The sequence below is a fragment of the Periplaneta americana genome, chromosome 4 (assembly GCF_040183065.1).
Source record: "Periplaneta americana isolate PAMFEO1 chromosome 4, P.americana_PAMFEO1_priV1, whole genome shotgun sequence".
Taxonomy (NCBI): Eukaryota; Metazoa; Arthropoda; class Insecta; order Blattodea; family Blattidae; genus Periplaneta; species Periplaneta americana.
This window is the reverse complement of record NC_091120.1, coordinates 176587749-176608764: the sequence shown is the minus strand read 5'-3', so window position 1 is coordinate 176608764 and position 21016 is coordinate 176587749. Positions and strand designations below refer to the sequence as shown.

General features: G+C 33.8%; 2 protein-coding genes across 3 annotated transcripts in view; one reads left to right on the top strand and one right to left on the bottom strand.

Annotated features, from left to right (window-relative positions):
- Positions 1–21016, top strand: part of LOC138698465 (uncharacterized) — a 67631-nt gene that overhangs the window by 41468 nt on the left and 5147 nt on the right. The window contains exons 3-6 of the mRNA XM_069824407.1: positions 14069–14098; positions 14185–14369; positions 17555–17665; positions 19747–19931. Coding sequence (XP_069680508.1) covers positions 14069–14098; positions 14185–14369; positions 17555–17665; positions 19747–19931 — 511 coding nt within the window. The remainder of the gene's footprint in view (positions 1–14068; positions 14099–14184; positions 14370–17554; positions 17666–19746; positions 19932–21016) is intronic.
- Positions 3024–21016, bottom strand: part of LOC138698466 (uncharacterized) — a 31249-nt gene continuing 13256 nt past the window's right edge. For both annotated transcript variants that reach the window (XM_069824408.1, XM_069824409.1), the window contains one exon: positions 3024–8624. In XM_069824408.1, coding sequence (XP_069680509.1) covers positions 7731–8594 — 864 coding nt within the window. In that variant the 5' untranslated portion in view covers positions 8595–8624 and the 3' untranslated portion in view covers positions 3024–7730. The remainder of the gene's footprint in view (positions 8625–21016) is intronic.

Below are 21016 nucleotides of genomic sequence, written 5' to 3'. Positions count from 1 at the left end.
TGATGTTGAAATATAAGTATGGTACTATAAAAATGATAAATTTGCTTTCGAAGGGAACGAGAGTAAGGTGGTCTGTGGAACTGTTCCGACTTAAAAAAGTGGTCCCCACTTCAAAAAAGTTTGAGAAACGCTGGATTAGATGATTGTCAAATGGTCGGCATTACGGGTATATGTACGTGAACGAGCACAATTATTATCAGAAAATGCGGGCTCTAAGTTTCTAAAATTTTATAAGGAAATGAACTCACAATTCGACAAAAATTACAAGGTACCACAACAAGACTTATTAGAACTTAAATATCTGACAATAGTATATTATGCAACGAGCCTATAATGATAGTAATTAAGAAGAGGGTATGGATGTTTATGAAATGAGCGCAAGCAAGTTTCATAATTTTCATAAGAGCTTCTTAATTAACATTATAGGCGAGTTTCATACGACTTTTTATGCTCGACCATATTTCTAACTTGAAATTATTCAGATGTATACATTTTATTTGTATCTGACAAGATCGGAAGTGACCTTGTTCTAGGTCGTGAATTATGACATGTGCGCAGATGCGAAAGTATTGATTTTTTCCGAGGAACAATAATGTCATTGACCTTGTGTAATCCTGTTAAACTTCGTATAACCTTGATTATTGAATTCGACATTGAAAAACGAGATGACAAATTGAATTTATTTGAATATTATTTACAATTAACGCTAATTATTATAGTAACAGAACATAACCTTCTGCGACAGTATTGGATTTCCAGCCTCCGTGACTTTTCGCTAATTCTCTTTTGATTGCATATCCGAGAATAATCGATACTTGCGGTTTTATAACGGTACAAAGCTGACTTGTCATTGGCTGAACACCTGTAAGCTGAGTTGTCATTGGCTGAAAACACCTATACTTTAATGAGTAGGTGTACTTTAATGACATGCATTAAAGGACTGCTACCAGGTGTATAATTACTACACTTCGGCATGGTCGAGCATAAAAGTATAAAAAGGTTACTAATAATATTTTAAAAAATTCACTTTTTACTTTAAATTAAATTTTCCAAAATTTGAAAATTTTCACACACATTACTTCATAACTCCACAGCTATTAGAAATAGACTTCTGAAATTTTGTACACTGATCTAACATGAATTTATGCAAAAGGTAGACTACAATAATGCCTATTTATTTGAAAATAGAAAAACTAGGTCACGAGAAATTATGTAAATTTTAATATATTTTATATAGGACAAATGGAAAGAAATGGGGATGCTCTAGGAATACTTTGAACACCACATACAAAATGTTTATACAGCCAGTGCTGACATACTGCGGAGAAATTTTAATTACTTCACCTTTCATAAACGAAATAGAATATGTTCAAAACCAAGCTCTCAGACTCATTACTGGTGGAATCAAAACAACTCCAATAGATTCTATGAGCTTCCTCACTAATATTAACAGCATCAAAATGACAATAGAAGAAAAAGCACTGATTCAATATGAAAAACTTATCAGATTACCAGGAAACAATTGGCATTCATACAGTCCTCTCTGTAGATTGAAAACTCAAAAAAGTTTCATATCCATGGTTCAAGAATTAAAACAGGAAATCATTATCCAGAATTTAAAAGAAAACTCACAGATTAAACCAAACCCTTTAACTCTATTAAATACAGAATATAATCTAAATTTAACAGAAGAAATACTGAAATCAGAAGTAAACACTGAAATACTGAAACAATTGTCTTTAGAGACAATTAATATTAGGTACCCTCCACAAAACTGGCTTCATTTATACACCGACGGATCCTTGATCTCCAGAGAACAAGGTGGCGGTGCAGGTGTTACGTGCTGTCTCTTCTCACTTTATAGATCTCTTGGATATGGAACAACAAGTTTTGATGGTGAAATCATTGCAATAAGTGAAAGTGTCAGGAATCTTCTATGCCACATCAATAAATTTAGGAATGCAGTTATATTGTCAGACTCCAAAGCAGCTATTCTATCAATAGTCTCTAAACACACACCTTCCTCTCAAACAGCAGAAATAACTAAAATGCTCTCTCAATTAATATCACTCAATAAAAGAATTGTATTCCAATGGATACCATCCCACTGTGGAATCCTGGGAAACGAGAATGCGGATGCTTTAGCAAAGAAGGGTACCACTGCTACTTACAGACCTGTTACTAAATCTACGTATTACTCTGTGAAAAGATTTATTAAATCTACATACTTAGACTTCAACAAACAAAATTTGATAACACAATCTCAAGGGAAAAAATGGAACTCTCTGCATCAAAATCCACAGTTAATTCCCGATTTACCACGAAAATCGTCTGTAGCTGCATTTAGGTTGGCAACAAGCCATGATTGTTTGGCCAAACACCTGCATAGAATTGGAATATATCAGTCCCCTAGGTGCCCATTGTGCAACTCAAACCAAGAAATGGATTCGGAACACCTCAAAATCTGTGCTTCAGTGGCTGGCCGTGATAATATCTTTGAAAAATATTGGAGTGGAAGAGGTCAAATGACTTTATCGTCAAACGCCTGGCATTAGAAAACAACAACAACATATAGGACAAATAAAAAATTAACTGTATTAAAATACAACTCTACATGTCTGAGAATTGTCTACTTTTCAGAAATAAGTGTTTATTACATGCAGGAAAAATATTAAAGATGTCAGAGGAACCATAACAATGTTATGGTTACCAAATGATGTAACTGCAAATTTTTTTTTTTTTATACTCTGATAAAACTGCTTTGAAAAATATTATTAGTAACCTTTTTCTATACTTTTATAAGATATTTAAGTTCTAATAAATCTTGTTGTGGTACCATGTAATTTTTGTCCAATTGTGAGCTCATTTCCTTATAAAATTTTAGGAGTTTAGAGCCTGCATTTTCTGATAATATTTGTGGTCGTTCACGTACATATACCCTTAAAAACCAGCCAATAAAATGTTGACAAATTCTGATGATGTACGAGATTTTAAACCAAAAAAAAAAAAAAAAATAAACAATGCAGTATTAACACAGAACATTTTTAATTAAATCTTGTTACAAACTTGATGTTACAAAATAGAAACTGGAACAAGAAAATTATTGTCCTTCAATCTTTGATTACATTAAACAAAAAGTGAATCAACTTTGTTACTGTAACTCACACAGACATACAAATTTGTTTATATCAGGTACACAAGTAAAATTCTAAGATTTTACAGAATATATATTTGTACTAAAACTTGTTAAAAAAAAAACTTACTATGTGAATTCAACAATCTATCTGTAGCTATATTATCATCTTCAGAACTGCTAATTCAATAACATAACCATAAAGTGATGAAAAAAACTAAAGTATGATAGGCTATTCTCACATTGCATTTCATACCAGTTGTCAATACTCTCCATCTTTAATATATATAAATCCTTTTCCACTGATAACATGATATATTGCCATTGTGTACTGACCTCTTAATGAGTATTTTCATGTCAACAGTGAAAGGCTAAAACTTCTGTGAAGGACTCAAATAAATATTCATCATACTCTCTTACAAGAAAGCAACTAAATTAAGTATTTAAGGCAATTCAAGTACTTTATAAAACAGCTTAATCTATACATAATATCGTAATTAAGACACTTGATATAAATTTATAAAATATTTTTCCCTGACATGATCAACTCTTGAACAATTGTTTTATATAAAAAATGGATTATCGTATCATTCAATAAATTACCAAAAATTGAACAAACATTAGAATGTTTGGATGGAAATATTCATTACGGTAAGTTGCTATTAAGAATGTTAACCTATGCTTCAAGATTATATCTCTGACATATGCTAGGTAACAACATTCACTTTCTGATTACTGTACACTCTAGATTAACTGAACCCTGTTAAAATATCTCATTACTAAAACAGGAAGACAGGCTTAGAAAAATACTGCAAAAGAAGTCTCCAAATAACTTTACAGATTTAAACTGCCAGTGATTTTTATATCCTTCGACACACACACTTATGATTGATACAATTATCATGGTGTGAATTATAAGTTCAAATGCAAATAAAACACAATTTATTCTATTCATCTCTTATACATTTTACTACATTTCTCTATTTTTTATCATCTTTATAAGTGGAATGAATTCATTTATAATATATACTGGATTACGATAAAAATCAGAAACCATAATGAAATGTTTTAATGCCTGCCACCTTTGCAAGGCAGCAAATGTAACTATTTTCAAGAATATGAAAGAAATTAAATGAAGCCTTTGGTACAAAAAAATAACATTAGTACTTAGATCAATTATAATACAGTGTAATTTCCTTTTTCCTGTATGTTGGAATAGTGAACAAAGTTTGTTCTTGTAAATTATTTCAAGAAAATGCAAGTTGCTCAAACTAAAATTATACACCAACAGAATATATTGCTATAGCATCTCTTCATGCTATAATGAAATCAAAACATATGTATTAATGAACAACATTTCATCGATGAGTATGAACTAATTCATAAGTTGAAGAAAATTGCATAAAGAAATGACAACAAATGGAATTCATTATGTCAAGGAAGAAATGTAGAACTATTACTTGTATGACAAGTTACTAAGAAAAATAACTTAAAACTTGGGGTAATTTATTCATGTACGACTAACTCTAATGAATTAAGTTGTGACCAACAAAATCTGACCACTGTGAAAAGTCTCAAGAAGTGCTACTGCCTCTTTTTGGCCGTGTAAAACTTGTTTTCTGGCATTTTTGAACATTTTCTCAATTTTTTCTTTTAATTATTTTATTGCAATTGTTTGTGTAAATTATTTGGATCTTGTTTTCATAATTCTTTTAATTTAAGTTTATTAAATGTTTTATTGTTATGATTTTTCTCTCATTTGCCAAAAGATTATGCGTTAATTATCATGTAAACAAACATGAAAACAATTTATTTAAAGCTTATACATTTCTGTACTTCTCTCAGTTACTCTTTTTCATCAATCGTTGACTGAAGTTTTGTATCATAAGTGACTGCTTCTATTATTGATTTTAAATCAACCAGTAGCACTATTTTTCTGGGTGTTTTGGGTATGAATGATGGCTGAATGAAGACAATTTTATTTCTACTGCTTAGTGTTCTGCATCAAAGGAAGTTTTGTTCTAACCTACTGAAATACAACGGCTAAACAGCGAGAAAATACCAATTTCATAACAAAATTTCAAATATTAATCCAATAACAAATATAAATGTAATCCATCTCCACCAAAATATAAACTGCACCTTGACCTGAAATAATTTATATAACTAAATCAAGAAAATTCAATTTACCCTAAAAAGATCTTCATTATAACGGCGGTATACATATACTAACTCTTCTATTACTTCATTATCAGTTTGTAGGCAATGACTATTCTTCTGAGGAGCAATTAGTTTAATTCTTTCCAAGGAAAACTGATTCTAATTTTATTTTTTAATTTTCCTTTTTGCTGACAGTCTGATGAGTACTGTATCTAGTATGGACTATAGATTAATTAGTTTCAATGCTGTTTTTCTTCCTTGAGTGTTATTTATTGCTTCCAAGTACTTATTAGTTCTTTAAGGGGATGATGGGTGAAAACAACACAATGAGAGGAGCTTTTTACTTGATTAAATAAGCTGAAATACCCAAAAATTTAACAAGGACAATGATGTTACAATAAAAATAGTACCATCAATTCAAAGCAGGGCTGCACTCAGGATACAAGATATAAAATTACTCGTACCATATTTTCAGAGCTCTGTCCTTTTTCAATATCGCATTTTGATGCTAATGCGGAAGAGTTGTGAGCATGGGTGACATGTGATTGGCAAAAACTTTAAAGGTATTGCTGACTGGACTGTTTTACTCAAGCGGCTAAATTGTCAGAAACTGTAACCAAAATTATTATACAACAGTGGGAAAAGATTGTCACCTTTTGAATTAATTGATACCTGTATCATTCAAATTACCAATGACGTAAATAAGCATTATAGTTTAATAAGTATTAATTCATATACTGGAAAGAAAAGAAAGAGTATATTTACTATAGCTGAAATGTTATGGAAGTAGTCACACTGGAATGTTTGCACATAAAAATGAAAAGAAAAACGCTATTAGCATAAACTCATATGCTCTGAGCCAAGAGCGTAACATGTGGAAAAAAAATCTTCTTAATAAGTAGCCGAAAACAAAAAAAGAAAAAAGGGAGGACTGCAAGTATGAACACACCATGAAATAATTTTGCATTACTTCAATGATACATAATATTATGAGCCAAAATATGGGTATTTCAATTCCATCTGTAAAGATTTTAAAAGTGTTAAAATACAATTTTATTACATGAAAGCAAACATATAATTATGTTAAGAGATAAAACAGTGTAGGATACAATTTACAATCCTTCAATAACAGACAAACATGCATCCTCTCCAAAACTGCATTTGAAAGTAGTGAATTTTCCCAAGAGCTCATATATAATACAGTCTGATCTCGATTTCTCGAACTGCTTAACTCGAATATTCTATTTCTCGAAGAATTTTCTTGGTCCCGACCATATTACATGTACTTTACGTGTTAATAATCATCGATATTTCGAATTTTCGGTAATTAGAGACAAAAATTTGATCCCAAGAGACAGAAAATACTCTTATCTAGAATTCTATAGTGTCTGAGATTAACCTTTTTGGTTCTATAATGTTACTTCCCAAGTTTGGACCGATATCAAAACAGAAACAATCTCAAATTGCTTTCGAAAAGCAGGATTTTCGTACGGTGACTCAGGCCTGTTGACGGTGAAGAAGATGAAAAGGAGCTAACCACCCTCTGGTCTTGATGAATGGTTACAGCACCAATGGATTGTCAGTTGTGATGCTGACTATGATACCTTCGACTCTCAAGTTATCATGGCCGAGAATCCAATGGATGCAAGTGTACTTAGTGCCAGAATGGACCAGAGTAATGCAACAGTGGATCTGGGGGAATCAGAAGAAGATGAGTTAGTCGAGGTTGGCCAGGTTGAATGTTATCTAACACCATCTGTGAACCAGACATTAGGTGCTCTAGCAACAATTCGATCTTACATCCAGGGACAATCATATGTGAATGATAATCTTTTCAGTGTTGTTAATGTGTTGGAAAATTACGTGGAAGAAAACAAGATAAGAAACAGAAAAAAATGACAGACTATTTGCAGTCATACAGTGCTCCTCTTGTAAAACATAATCCTGCATGTACAGGTAATCTTTTACAGTATGTTATTTTGTAATTTTAAAATGAAATTTCAATAACTCGAAATTTCTACAAGTAAAACTATTTTTTGGTCCTGTTGCGATTTGAGAAATCGAGGTCAAACCGTATGCAAAAAAAGTGGATTGTAATAAAATTAAAAGACTATTTTTAAATGTGTAAAGACTATTTTTAACTGCTAACTGGAATGCTTTTTATAATGAAGAAACGGAAATGCATACAAAGTCTTCGTTTGACTGAAAATACACAAATCAATATTTTAAATTAAAAAGGAAATTAATCTAGAGTGTACTGTAAATTAAAAACAGATCACAACTTTTAATGTGATGTCATATTATTGCCTAGGAGCCTTAATATTACAGTATTAAAATAATCTCTAAAAGCAAGTCAATAAGGCAAGAAACTCTACAGGCAATATAGAACTATACAACAACAATTAAGAAGCATTTGAAGACTGTGAAACAGTTTACATCAGCCAGTTTCTGTTGCTTTACCGGTTACTCGATCAAAATCATTAGAGAGATTTCTTCTGCAGCTTGTGTTATCTTGATATACCAGAAGCCATATCTTAAAGTCTTCTGTAAACCCATCACCGCGATCCTGATGAAATCCTGTGTTTGGCCCAGTGTAAGCTATCTGCAGCTTGAAGTGGCGACCCCATTTCATGGTGTCAGACAGCAGTTTCATATTCTTTGGTGCCATCTTGGGCTGCTTGGTACGCAGGAACTGAATGCTTCCTCTTGCTTCCAAAAACCTGTTTGCTTTGGCAGAAGTACTAATGCTGGCTTTTGGAAAACAGTCTCCTTGACCCTCTTCAAACTTGTTATAATTCTCAGAGGCTGTTGGAATCTCACAGTTCATTGGAGTTGTAAAACGGGACTCCCAAGATTCTACAGATTCAAATGTGGATTCGAGGCCAGTGCGTTCTAAAGACAACCTGTTCAAGTTAATTTCAGACACAATATCTTTGGTTGACGAAGTAATAAAATCTGTATTAACCAATGGCTTTGCGAGTTCATCATCTGACAGAGAATCATCGAGGTGTTTCTGGTCCTTAGATGACATTACACTGTCATCCATTGGTTCAACATACGACCTCTTACGATGCTGAATGGGATCTGAAGGCAGAATTGATGTTAAACAGTGTTGGGTTTCTGGCACTTCTAGGTTAATGAAACCAGCGATAGATTCTTTCCCACTAACAGTGCGACCAAACCAATCTAAAACAGCATCATCTGCCAGGTAAAATCCCAGTCGTTCACGATGCTTATCTAGCAAATTGCAATACACTTCAGCGAAGTGTTCAGCAGCTTGTTTCTCACCCATACATGCCATGGTGACAAATCAGACGTTGCACATAAGCATCTGCAACATTAAAATCCAATTTTAATACTGTTGGCAAAGGTATACATTTAAAATCTATACTAATAATAAATCTGTAGCCAAAATTTTTCTGGTAATTTTCGATTTTCCAAAAATAATTGGTGTTAACATGTATAATTAACCATCCTGAAACCGAAAATCGCTTTTTTGAAATTTTTGTTTCTATGTCTGTCTGTCTGGATGTTTGTTACCTTTTCACGCGATAATGGCTGAACTGATTTATACGAAAATTGGAATATAAATTAAGTTCGTTGTAACTTAGATTTTAGGCTATATGGCATTCAAAATACTTTATTTAAAAGGGGGTTATAAGGGGGCTTGAATTAAATAAATCCAAATATCTCCCTTATTATTAATTTTCGTGAAAAATGTTACATAACAAAAGTTTTTTTTTTTAAATATTTCCGATAAGTTTTATTCTGTGCAAAATTTTGATAGGACTGATATTTCATGAGATAAATGAGTTTTAAAATTTATGTAACAATGCCATCTAAAGGCGCTATGATGAAATAAAAAACAAATGACTTCATCTATAAGGGGCCTTGGACAACAATAAACAAAAGCTATTAAACATAGCCTACAGAGTATGTTTCTGTGTTTGTATGAAGTAATATCGATTAAAGGATATACAAGACTTAAAATAACAATATAATACATTTTCACCACCGCCTCAGATTATAGCGTTGTTGTTCCTGCAATAACTCCTATGTGCAAAATATAAAATTTTTTAGTAGGAAGAAAAAACACATTTATTCATTCCATGGCAATGGTACATAGGAGATCGTGAATTCTTACATTTTCGAAAGAAAGAAATATAATTACATATCACGTATCACTATTTAAGTTATATGAAGGTTTCAGAACCATAGTGGGCCAAGCGCCATTTACTGAAGACGTAGAAAACAAGGGTTAAAATTAAGTTATTACCATAATTCAATGGAAACATATAGCAAGTAATGTAAAGTATACACAATAAACCTAAATGATGTCAATCTTCATTAAACTAAGGTTGCATGTAATAACAATTAAGAAAGATGTTAAAGGAATTGTCATTGCACCAAATGAGTGCTCTCTGGACCAAAATGATCGCATTTTAATTATTTAAATACAATTTAAATTAAGTAACATATTAAACGATTTATCCTTCTATCAAACACGAATGTCCCCTGGATCAAATGTCCTATTTTAATTATGTAATTACTTTATATTTATTTCTAACGGGTGCAGCGGAGTGCATGGGTACGGCTAGTCATCTAATAAATAACTCATGCTTTCTTGATAAAATGTATAGTAGGATCGTTCTATGCATCCCCAGTTAAAGACAGAGGCTACTGCACATTGAGTGGTTGCCTTTTGAAGCAAGACTATCCCCCAACCTTTTCTGTCCACTCGGGGGATGGGGTAGTCTTTGTTTCCGCTTTTTGAAGCAAACATACGAGAATGGACCCAAAAGAACCGGAACCGAACTGTTGCAAGCGCATGCTTTGTAGTTAAGAGTTGTGCTGTTAGGTGGTGTTAATTTGGGATCTCCCGCAATCATTAGTGAGCTGGCGTCAGTCTGAGTTAAGTGGTTTGTTTGTAGTGCTGTGTTGTTTACATTCCTGTTTCAACCGTTTGGTGATTAGTGAGATGGTCGACCACAAGGAACAAAGAGTGTGTGTGAAATTTTGTTTTCTGTCAGGGTAAAGTGCAGCTGAGACGTTGGGATGCTTCAGCAAGCCTTTAATGATGATGCTTTGGGGAAAATCACAGGTCTACGAGTAGTTTTCCCGTTTCAAATCTGGCAACATGTCAACTGAAGACATGCCCACACCCCAGGCATCCTTTGACAGGAAAAAATGACGAAAACATTGCCAAAATCAAACGTGCATTGATGAAGATCGTCGAAATACCATTGACGAAGTTCCTGAGCAAACGAACCTGTCACGGAGCACAGTCCAGTGAATTTTAACCGAAGATTTGCACATGAGACGGGTGTCTGCAAAATTTGTTCCTCACTTGCTCACAGATGACCAAAGAGAAAACTGCGTAAGAGTTTGCCGCAACTTGAAGAGTGAAGTGCAGAACGATCCAAATTTTCTTAAAAGAACTGTGACTGGGGATGAGTCTTGGTGCTATGGGTACGATCCAGAATCAAAGCAAGCATCGAGTCTGTGAAAACTCCAAATTCACCACGACCCAAGAAAGTACGTCAAGTGCGATCCAATGTGAAAACAATGTTGATTTGCTTTTTTGATGTGAATGGCATTGTTCACAAAGAGTTCGTTTCGCCAGGATAAACAGTGAACCAACATTTCTATTTGGATGTGTTACGAAGATTACGAGAGTGTGTGCAACGAAAACGCCCCGAAATGTGGAGAAATGGGAACTGGTTGCTTCACCACGACAATGCTCCAACCCACACAGCTCTGACAGTCTGACAGTTTTTGACAAACAACAACATGGTGCTTGTGCCTCATCCACCCTACTCACCCAATCTGACTCTGTCGGACTTTTTTTGTTTCCACGGATGAAGAAATGTCTGAAAGGAAAGCGATTCAGTGATGTGGATGACATCAAAGAAAACACGATAACGGCTTTGAACAGTATCCTGCCTCAAGAGTTCCAGCACTGTTTTCAGCAATGGTGAAAGGGACTAAAGTACTGTGAATGTAGAGTTAAGAAAAAAAAAATAGTGTTTTTGTTCACTGTTTGAAAGTCTTCTATAATTTTATTATTATTATTATTATTACAATTGTTTTGTGGAGTATATTGTAAATTACAACTCCAAGACACCAATGATAGATGAACAGCAATGTTAAAGACATAATTAACTTTATGAGGCACAATAATATTACCGTGCCCAACCCCATACCCAGCAAGGCAGTTATGTTGCAGGAAATCAAATCAGCCAATATTAGTAAGAAATGCAGTGGAGAGCTCGCAGCCTCATATGGACACGAAGTGTTACGACTTCCTCCATACCAATGCATTCTAAATCCTTGGCAAATGATCTGGCACCAACTAAAGCCTTATGTTACGAAAAACAATATTACCCTGATATGAGTCTAGTGTGTTAACTTCTGTGTGACGTAGTTGCAACAATCGGTCCCCATAATTGGTTCTCCTGTGTTCAACATGCAATTAAAACGGAAGAGAATTACATGAAGCACGACAGGGACAGTAACCAAGAGAGATTTGTGATTCATTTAGGAGAGAGTGAAGGCGAATAGAGGTAAAAGAAACAAAATGCTGTCATATTTTATTACATACCACTTTAGATTTCGCTGCGGATTTAGAACCGAAATACAAATTGACATTATCTTCTTTTGGTGTTATTATTATTATTATTATTGATATAAGTATGAAAATAATATTAATTTGAAGAAGTTGACCCTACAATAGTTCTATAACGGATCTTTATGTACACAGTAACTCAAAATTAACCATTCATTAATTCGTGATTGATTGAATGAAAGTACAATTTGTTGTATAGAAATAAATATACGATTGTTTCATACCCACGTGGCGAAGTCAATGTAAAATGTGACAATTGCGCGCCTAGAAATTTCCGCACGCGTCCCTTAATGACCGGGCTGGACAGTGTGGCCAAGTTCTTCCAGCAACAAAAGAGACCGACTGGGGATCCTTTGAAAAATCCTACTATATACAGACTTGATGATGTGCACGTATTGTATTGTATTTATTTACATTCCATGGTGTTCGTACACTTCACAGCTAGAAAATGTATTAAAAAAATTTAATACAGTATACTCTCGATTATCCATGCATGGTTTATGGTCGAAAATAATTTATTACTTATTAATACAAAGTGACAAGAAATCATGAAAAAATTATATTGGTCTTCAAATTAAAATGGTAGGTTATGAACTAAGCTTTGCTGCTTCGAAGTTTACGATTTCTTGTTCAGGGGGTGGGAAAAGGATTGTCCCTTTGTGAAAGAAGAAGGGGATAAATCTGAGCCAAAGGTACCTGATACTGTCATACAAATGGCCAGTCTGTTTTTATGTGTACTTGCTGTCTACATGTTGTTCTCACTGCAGTCATCTGTGAAAACATTGTGTGTGAATAATCATGTCAGGTACTAAACGAAGTTATATTAACTGTGAAACAAAAATTAGAAATCATAGAAAAAATTGAGAAAGGAGAATCGGCCAGTAAATTAACAAATTAATGTGGCATAGGTGCTCAAACTGTGTGAATAATCGAGAGAATACTGTACTGTAAACAACAAATTTACTTTTCTTTTCTACAATCTTAAATTGTAAGTGAATTTTAATATTAGGTGTAAAATTATAATAACAATAATAATTGTTTAACCTGGCAGAGTTAAGGACATACGGCCTTCTCTAACACTCAACCAGGAGTAAAACTGAGATACAAAGAACACTAGAAATTTGCAAAGTAAAGTACACTACAACTTTACACACAAAACTGAAGTAGATAATCATAATATAATGTAAACAACAAGTCAGTGGAAATCAGACGTAATATATAACATATAGAAAGAAAGGAAAATGCATAATAAAATGTGAACAGTAGTTCAAAATAAGTGAGACATACAAAGTATAAAAATATAAGGCAATAATAATATTGATAATAATAATAGTAGTAATAATAATAATAATAATAATAATAATAACAGTAGTAGTAATAATAATAAAATAGTGAAGTGCAAAGCATACAATGAACACAATATTTTTAGGTACACACAGTAAGGAAAATTATGATTATATATAGCTCAAGTTATCACATTATAAGTAAATAAATAAATAAATATTAACAAAGTGAAAGGAACTGAAATTCTGAGATTATAACTGCAATACTACGTATATTATTTAATTGGATTAAATTTGAACTACGAATTGCAAGAAGTGAAACACAAATCAAACTTTCAGGTATAACTCCCTATAAAGTTGATTTGAACAATTTCGAGGGAAAAATTGTTTCGGGACCGGGCATCAAACCCGGGCCTTTCGTTAAACATACCAACCCTCTACCAACTGAGCTACTTGGGAACTCTACTAGACACCGATCCAATTTTTCTCTCAAATATCCACAGACCTCAAAGTGGGCTGACAACCGTCAAGCAACCAGCAGTGAGTGCACACCAACTCAGTGTGACTTAAATTGTGGTTTTTCTGTTAACGAATAGTGACGTGTATTATGCAAATCAAACTTTCAGGTATAACTCCCTGTAAAGTTGATTTGAACAATTTCGAGGGAAAAATTGTTCCGGGGATGGGCATCGAACCCGGGACCTTTGGTTAAATGTACCAACGCTTTACCAACTACCTCAGTTGGTAGAGCATAGGTACGTTTAATGGCCCCGGAACAATTTTTCCCTCGAAATTGTTCAAGAAATGAAACATTACAAGAAAATTAGTCATAAAATATTAACGAAATATCTTGTTTTGTTTTTCCAGATAGATTTGGCAGTGCTGACGACGAAAGAAGTGAGTACAAGAATCCAAGTACTATTGCATTATCAAGTGCTTATGACAAATAAGGAAAAAACTATAATGATATTTTTTTCTCACAGAAGCTGCCATAGCCCCAAAGCCTGGCACATGTGCACCTGAGCTGGTCACAGTTCCATTGCAGAACTTGGAAGACCGAAGCATCTTTTATTACCCACAATGCACTCGAGTGGAGCGCTGTGGGGGATGCTGTTCGCACGATCTACTGAGTTGTCAGCCAACTGCCACAGAAGTGATAACATTCCAGGTAATTTCACTAAAAAACAATGCAAAAGTGTTTTTTTCTCTCTCCAAAGAGTTGTCAGAACTGTGTAAGACTCATTTAATATCTATATTAAACACTAGCTGTACCCGTGCGCTCAGCTGCACTTATTAGAAATAAATATAAAGTAATTACATAATTAAAATAGAACATTGGGTCCAGGGAACATTCGTGTTTGATAGAAGAATAAATCGTTTAACATGCTACTTAATTTAAATTGTATTTAAATAATTAAAATGCTATCATTTTGGTCCAGAGACCACTCATTTGGTGCAAAGATAATTCGTTTAACATTTTTCTAAATTAGTCTTGAATGCATCCTTTAATAAATCACTCCAAATTAATAGAGTCGATTGTGTAAAAATATAAGAATTCACGATCTCCTATGCACTACTGCCATAGAATGATTAAATTTGCTTTTCTTCCTACTAAAAAATTTAATATTTTGCACATAGCAGTTACGGAACAACGACACTATAATCTGAGGCGGCGGTGGAAATGTATTGTATTGTTATTTTAAAACTCTTGTATATCCTTAAATATCAATCCTATCAAAATTTTGCCTGGAATAAAACTTATCGGAAATCATTTTTAAAGAAACTTTTGTTATGTAACAGTTTTCACAAAAATCAATAATAAGCGAGATATTTCGGTTTATTTAATTCAGGCCCCCTTATAACCCCCCTTTTAAATAAAGTATTTTGAATGCTATATAGCCTAGAATCTAAATTACAACGAACTTAATCTATATTCCAATTTTCATCGAAGTCCGTTCAGCCATTATCACGTGAAAAGGTAACAAACATCCAGACAGACAGACTTAAATATCAGTCCTATCAAAATTTTGCGTGGAATAAAACTTATCGGAAATCATTTTTAAAGAAATTTTTGTTATGTAACATTTTTCACAAAAATCAATAATAAGCGAGATATTTCAGTTTATTTAATTCAGGCCCCCTTATAACCCCCCTTTTAAATAAAGTATTTTGAATGCCATATAGCCTAAAATCTAAGTTACAACGAACTTAATTTATGTTCCAATTTTCATCGAAATCCGTTCAGCCATTATCGCGTGAAAAGGTAACAAACATCCAGACAGACAGACAGACAGACAGACAGACATACAAACAAAAAATTTCAAAAAAGCGATTTTCGGTTTCAGGATGATTAATTATACATGTTAACACCAATTATTTTTGGAAAAGCGAAAATTACCAGAAAAATTTCGATTACAGATTTATTATTAGTATAGATTTGGTAAAACTGGAGATTATCTTTCAAAGAGATGAAAAAATTCAAATATCTTGGAGCAACAGTAACAAATATAAATGACACTCGGGAGGAAATTAAACGCAGAATAAATATGGGAGATGCCTGTTATTATTCGGTTGAGAAACTTTTGTCATCTAGTCTGCCATAAAAAAATCTGAAAGTTAGAATTTATAAAACAGTTATATTACCGGTTATTCTGTATGGTTGTGAAACTTGGACTCTCACTTTGAGAGAGGAACAGAGATTAAGGGTGTTTGAGAATAAGGTTGTTAGGAAAATATTTGGGGCTAAAAGGGATGAAGTTACAGGAGAATGGAGAAAGTTACACGTATTATAAAATCCATAAATTATTAGGGAAAACATTTGAAGCAAGTAAAGAGATGCATTTCCAAATAAATGCCGAAAAGACAAAGTATGTGATCACGTCTCGTGACTAGAACATAGTACAGCAACAGTAACAAATGTAAATGACACTCAGGAGGAAATTAAAAGCAGAATAAATAGAGGAAATGCCTGCTATTATTAGGTTGAGAAGATTTTGTCATCCAGTCAGCTCTCAAAAAAGCTGAAAGTCAGAATTTATGAAACAGTATCAGTTGTTCTGTATGGTTGTGAAACTTGCACTCTCACTTTGAGATAGGAACAGAGATTAAGGGTGTTTGAGAATAAGGTTGTTAGGAAAATATTTGGGGCTAAAAGGGATGAAGTTACAGGAGAATGGAGAAAGTTACACAATGCAGAACTGCATGCATTGTATTCTTCATCTGACATAATTAGGAACATTAAATCCAGACGTTTGAGATGGGCAGGGCATGTAGCACTTATGGGCGAATCCAGAAATGCATATAGAGTGTTAGTTGGGAGCCAGAGCGAAAAAAAAAACTTTTGGGGAGGGCAGACGTAGATGGGAGGATAATATTAAAATGGATTTGAGGGAGGTGGGATATGATGAGAGAGACTGGATTAAGCTTGCACAGGATAGGGACCAATGGCGGGCTTATGTAAGGGTGGCAATGAACCTGCGGGTTCCTTAAAAGCCATTTGTAAGTAAACTAAACGTCTGGTAATACAGTAAAACCTCGATAATACGTGCCTGCTTATTAGGCTATCTCGTGTAATACACTTTTTTTTTGTCCAGACCCTGCACATTTCCTATATAACACCTATATAAAATATCCCATTTGTTGTGCTCAAGTCCTGCATAATATGCTATTTTTGTAGAATATTTTCGATGTAATTTTCAGCAATATGTTTTGGTGTTTAGTAGGCACAATTCAGTACCACATACTTAACTGCAGTGCCCGACCATTTTACGTAACAGTGTGTGTGGAGTTCATAAAAGATGGCGAAGGACATTACACAGTGCATCTTGTCCAATGAGTGTCGATCTTTGTTAAATTCTTGTTCTGTGTGAACAAGTGGCTTTGTTTGGACTATTTGCTGTGATTTCTGATCTTTTGTAAATATATTTTGATGAAATGGTTATCCACATACTAAAAACACTAAAAATTAAGTAAACAGGAATAACCTCTCGCTATAGACGAACTTAAGAGACAATATAAGAAGAGAAATTGCAAGCATAATGGAAATATGTAGTACTTTTGCATGTGAATAACAATTCTGTCAAATGTAGGGAATGTGTAAATGCAGATGGACACCACTTTGAACAAATCCTATAACACAGATTAGTTCTCATACTAAATTCTTGCATTTTCTGCATTCGTAATCTGCAAAAACAATATCACTCTAACTGCAAACAGCTGACAATCATGTTACAATGAGAATATAGTTATTACCAGAATGATCTTTACTGCTTATGTGCACTAGAAAAGTATTAAGAAGTAAGATTACATTCATGAATACAATAATGCAGAAATGTTCATTTTGTGTACTTTTAGGTTATTGAGACACAATATGAGGGAGGAACTACACTCAACTTCAAAGGCAAGAAGTACATTACTGTGGAGCAGCATACCAAATGCAAATGCGACTGTAAGATCAAGGAAGAGGTAAGCTATATTATTCATCATACATACAAATTTAAATTACCGTATATATTTTATCTTATTATAACTGGAACATTCCCGAACGTGAAACTGATGAATTCAATGTACGACATACACTACTCATGTACAATTATTTTTTATCCTACAAGTATAATGTAGCAGTCTAATCTAACAAAGAATTTGTCCAATGTTGTTCGTTTGGCACTTTTTTATAGGGGTTGGATATATAATCTTTTAGTACCCACAGTCTTTTTGTGATATGCTCTGGTACACTGACAACTGAAGAAAATAGTCATAAATGTCCAAAAACTCCATGGATTCCATTTCTTGTTCTTAGTTGTGATTTACTTCCATCAGCATCTCCTTCATGTGCTGTTGCAATCGCACTGAACTCAGCCTTTCTAAAGCAATTAGCAGTGGTTTCCTTGTTGACTGAGTTCTATGTCTTTGCGTCATTGATACTGCCTCAAGTATAGACAATTTATATTTGTCTTGACTGGAATTCAGTCTCAGTATCAAATTCAAAACAAGGCCTTCTGTGGAACTTTTTTTTTTTTTTAACTCTAGTGAGAACCACGACAATTACCCATAAAATGAGAATTGAGTGCTTTGTTGACTGCCAAGGATTTGTCTAAAATGATTTGCCGACAACAGTGCACTGTCTGCAATAAATAAAATGTAACTCCTGTAATGTGTTTCAATGTCTGAGTTTCTTCGGTATTCTGTTTTTCCCATTTTTCGAATTCTTAATCTTGGTTTAAGCATCACAATGCTAAAAAAATAAGAAAATATGCTTTTATATGAGCTAAAAGCTGAAGTATGCATTAACCCCTTAAATATGCATGTAGATAGATAGATAGTAAACTGCCCCCCATTGAGGGCAGCCCTTACGGACTCAGTATATCCTCAAAAAAAAAAAATATATATATTATACATATGTAAACATGGATATTAAATTTTAAAGAAGGGAAACAAAGAAAAGGGCGTGAAAAATTACAATTGCTATTAATGTGGCACCATGTGATTAATTAGGATTTGGCAGGATTTTTTAAACACAGTTATCACAATGTCATCCCTCAGAGATGTTGGCAGAGCAAACTTCCGTCGAAATTCTTCGAAAAAAGCTGGTATAGTCCCTCGAGCACCTATGAGCAAGCCGAATACCTCAACGTGAATTAAGGCATATTTCAGATTGAAATAGTTGACTGTAAGCTCATAGATCGACTTCTTCTCAAAGTGGACCTCGGCTGACTGGTGACATTCTACTTCAAAAGGTGTCGTGCATTTATATAATGGGAGCATATGATTTATATGCAATCAATCAATCAATCAATCAATCAATCAATCAATCAATCAATCAATCAATCAATCAATCAATCAATCTTCTTAATGTATCCAACTGTTTGCTGACAACATAAAATCCACTATAGTCCACTGTAGTCTATTCAGTTGTTGGTTTTCACGAGAAATGAGGGGTATTTTGATCAGTGTTCATTATAGATGCCTCTTGCTAGTAGCCAGAGTTGAGGTGTACCGGTAGTCAATATATACTGCAGGGCTGTGTCTTCTGCAACTGGTACTGATGATTTTAATTTACTTCTTTTGTGGTTTATGGATGGACAGTATAGAAGAATGTGTTCCAGATCTTCATCATGATTATTACACCACAGACAAGTAGGATTATTTATCAGAAATGTGAAATTGGTGTAGGTACAATTGTGTGACAATGTGACCTGTTCTGGCTCTGTTAAAAATGTTTGAACATGTCTGGGAAAGTTTTTGTACATTTCCAGGTCATTTGGTTTCTCTTGTACAGACTGTAAAATTTTTCCTTCGTCAGAAGAGAGCCAATTGTTGAACCATAGGTTTATAAAATGAGACTTTACTGAAGCAAAAGCACACAAAAGCAACAAAGGAATAAAACATGCAAATATGCTAAACTCCGCCCCCTAGTGATAACAGCAATAGCAGAGCTACTTACTCTCTCTACCATAAAGAATTATTACGAAATATACAGTCCCATTCTGTCCTGGAAAACCTGTTTGTTACATATCTTTGATTCATGCTTACAATTTCTTTTCCAGCACTGCAATAAACTGCAAAAATATGAAAAGGGAGAATGCAATTGTGTCTGTCAAAATATAGATGAAGAACAGAAATGTATCGCAGACAATGACACCAAACTGTGGGATCCACAGGAGTGTGCCTGTACTTGCCGATACATAAAAGAATGCAGCACTGGGTTTTACTATGACCAAAAAACGTGCAAGTAAGTGTGTCTGTTTCAGCATATTTTGTTATAAAATTCTTTACATTTTCAGACTATCAGAGGTCTTGAATAAGTGACATGAATTTAAAGTTAAAATACTTTATGTCAGTACAAGCTTCTCGCTTCCAGAGGAAAAACTTTCTTTCTAACTAGTATTAATCCAATATATATGAACTATATTCCTCTTAGAATGCACAGAAACACCAATGGGAATTTTGTGATTTTGGAAAAGGAACAGATTTGTAATGTATTAATAGCTAATTGGATAAACCTTTATTTAATACAGCTATCACTTTTATTCTGTATCTAACATATATGTAATGAGCAGGCTTCGAGACTTCGGACGCAATGGAGCAGGTCAGTGGGAAATCCGCATAACAGCGTACTGAGTATAGTGGTAAAGCGTACAGTGGGTGGGGGTACTGTAGAATGAATGCCAACAAATACGCAAAGGAAAACGCTCGGATTTGAAGGTTCTGACGAATAACTTGGTTTTCATACAAACTGTGTCTGAAACTATTACACGGTTAGAAAAGTCAGAGCAAGAGATGCCGGAAGCCCTCAAATTAATTTAGAAAATGATGCAGAGAATTAATGAGACATCAAGTACACCGGTATTGAACGTGTAAAACAGAAGTGGAAATCAATTTTATATAAAAATAACGGATATGGAACATTGTGTAACATAAAGAGCAAATTAGTGGACATAGATTCCCCCGAGAATAAAGGACTGTCTCTTAGAGACTGCCATGATGTTAGATTTTTTCGTTTTGCTCCTATCACGTCATGCGACGTAGAGCGCAGCTTTCTACAGTACAAACTTTGGCAGATAACCGAAAAATATTTGCGTTTGAGACACTGAGAATATATCTTGTAGTAGGTACATTGCAATTCGGTACTGTAACTGCACTTCCTAAAGACGACCAATAGGATAAATGAAAAAATTAAAATTGCTACATGCTTATTTCCATCATTAACACTGTGTATAATTAAACACAAATGCTTATAAAAGACAGGAGAATAAATGCTTTTCACATTCTTTTGGCATTATCATTGTGTAATGTATATTTACTTTCAGAATGTAC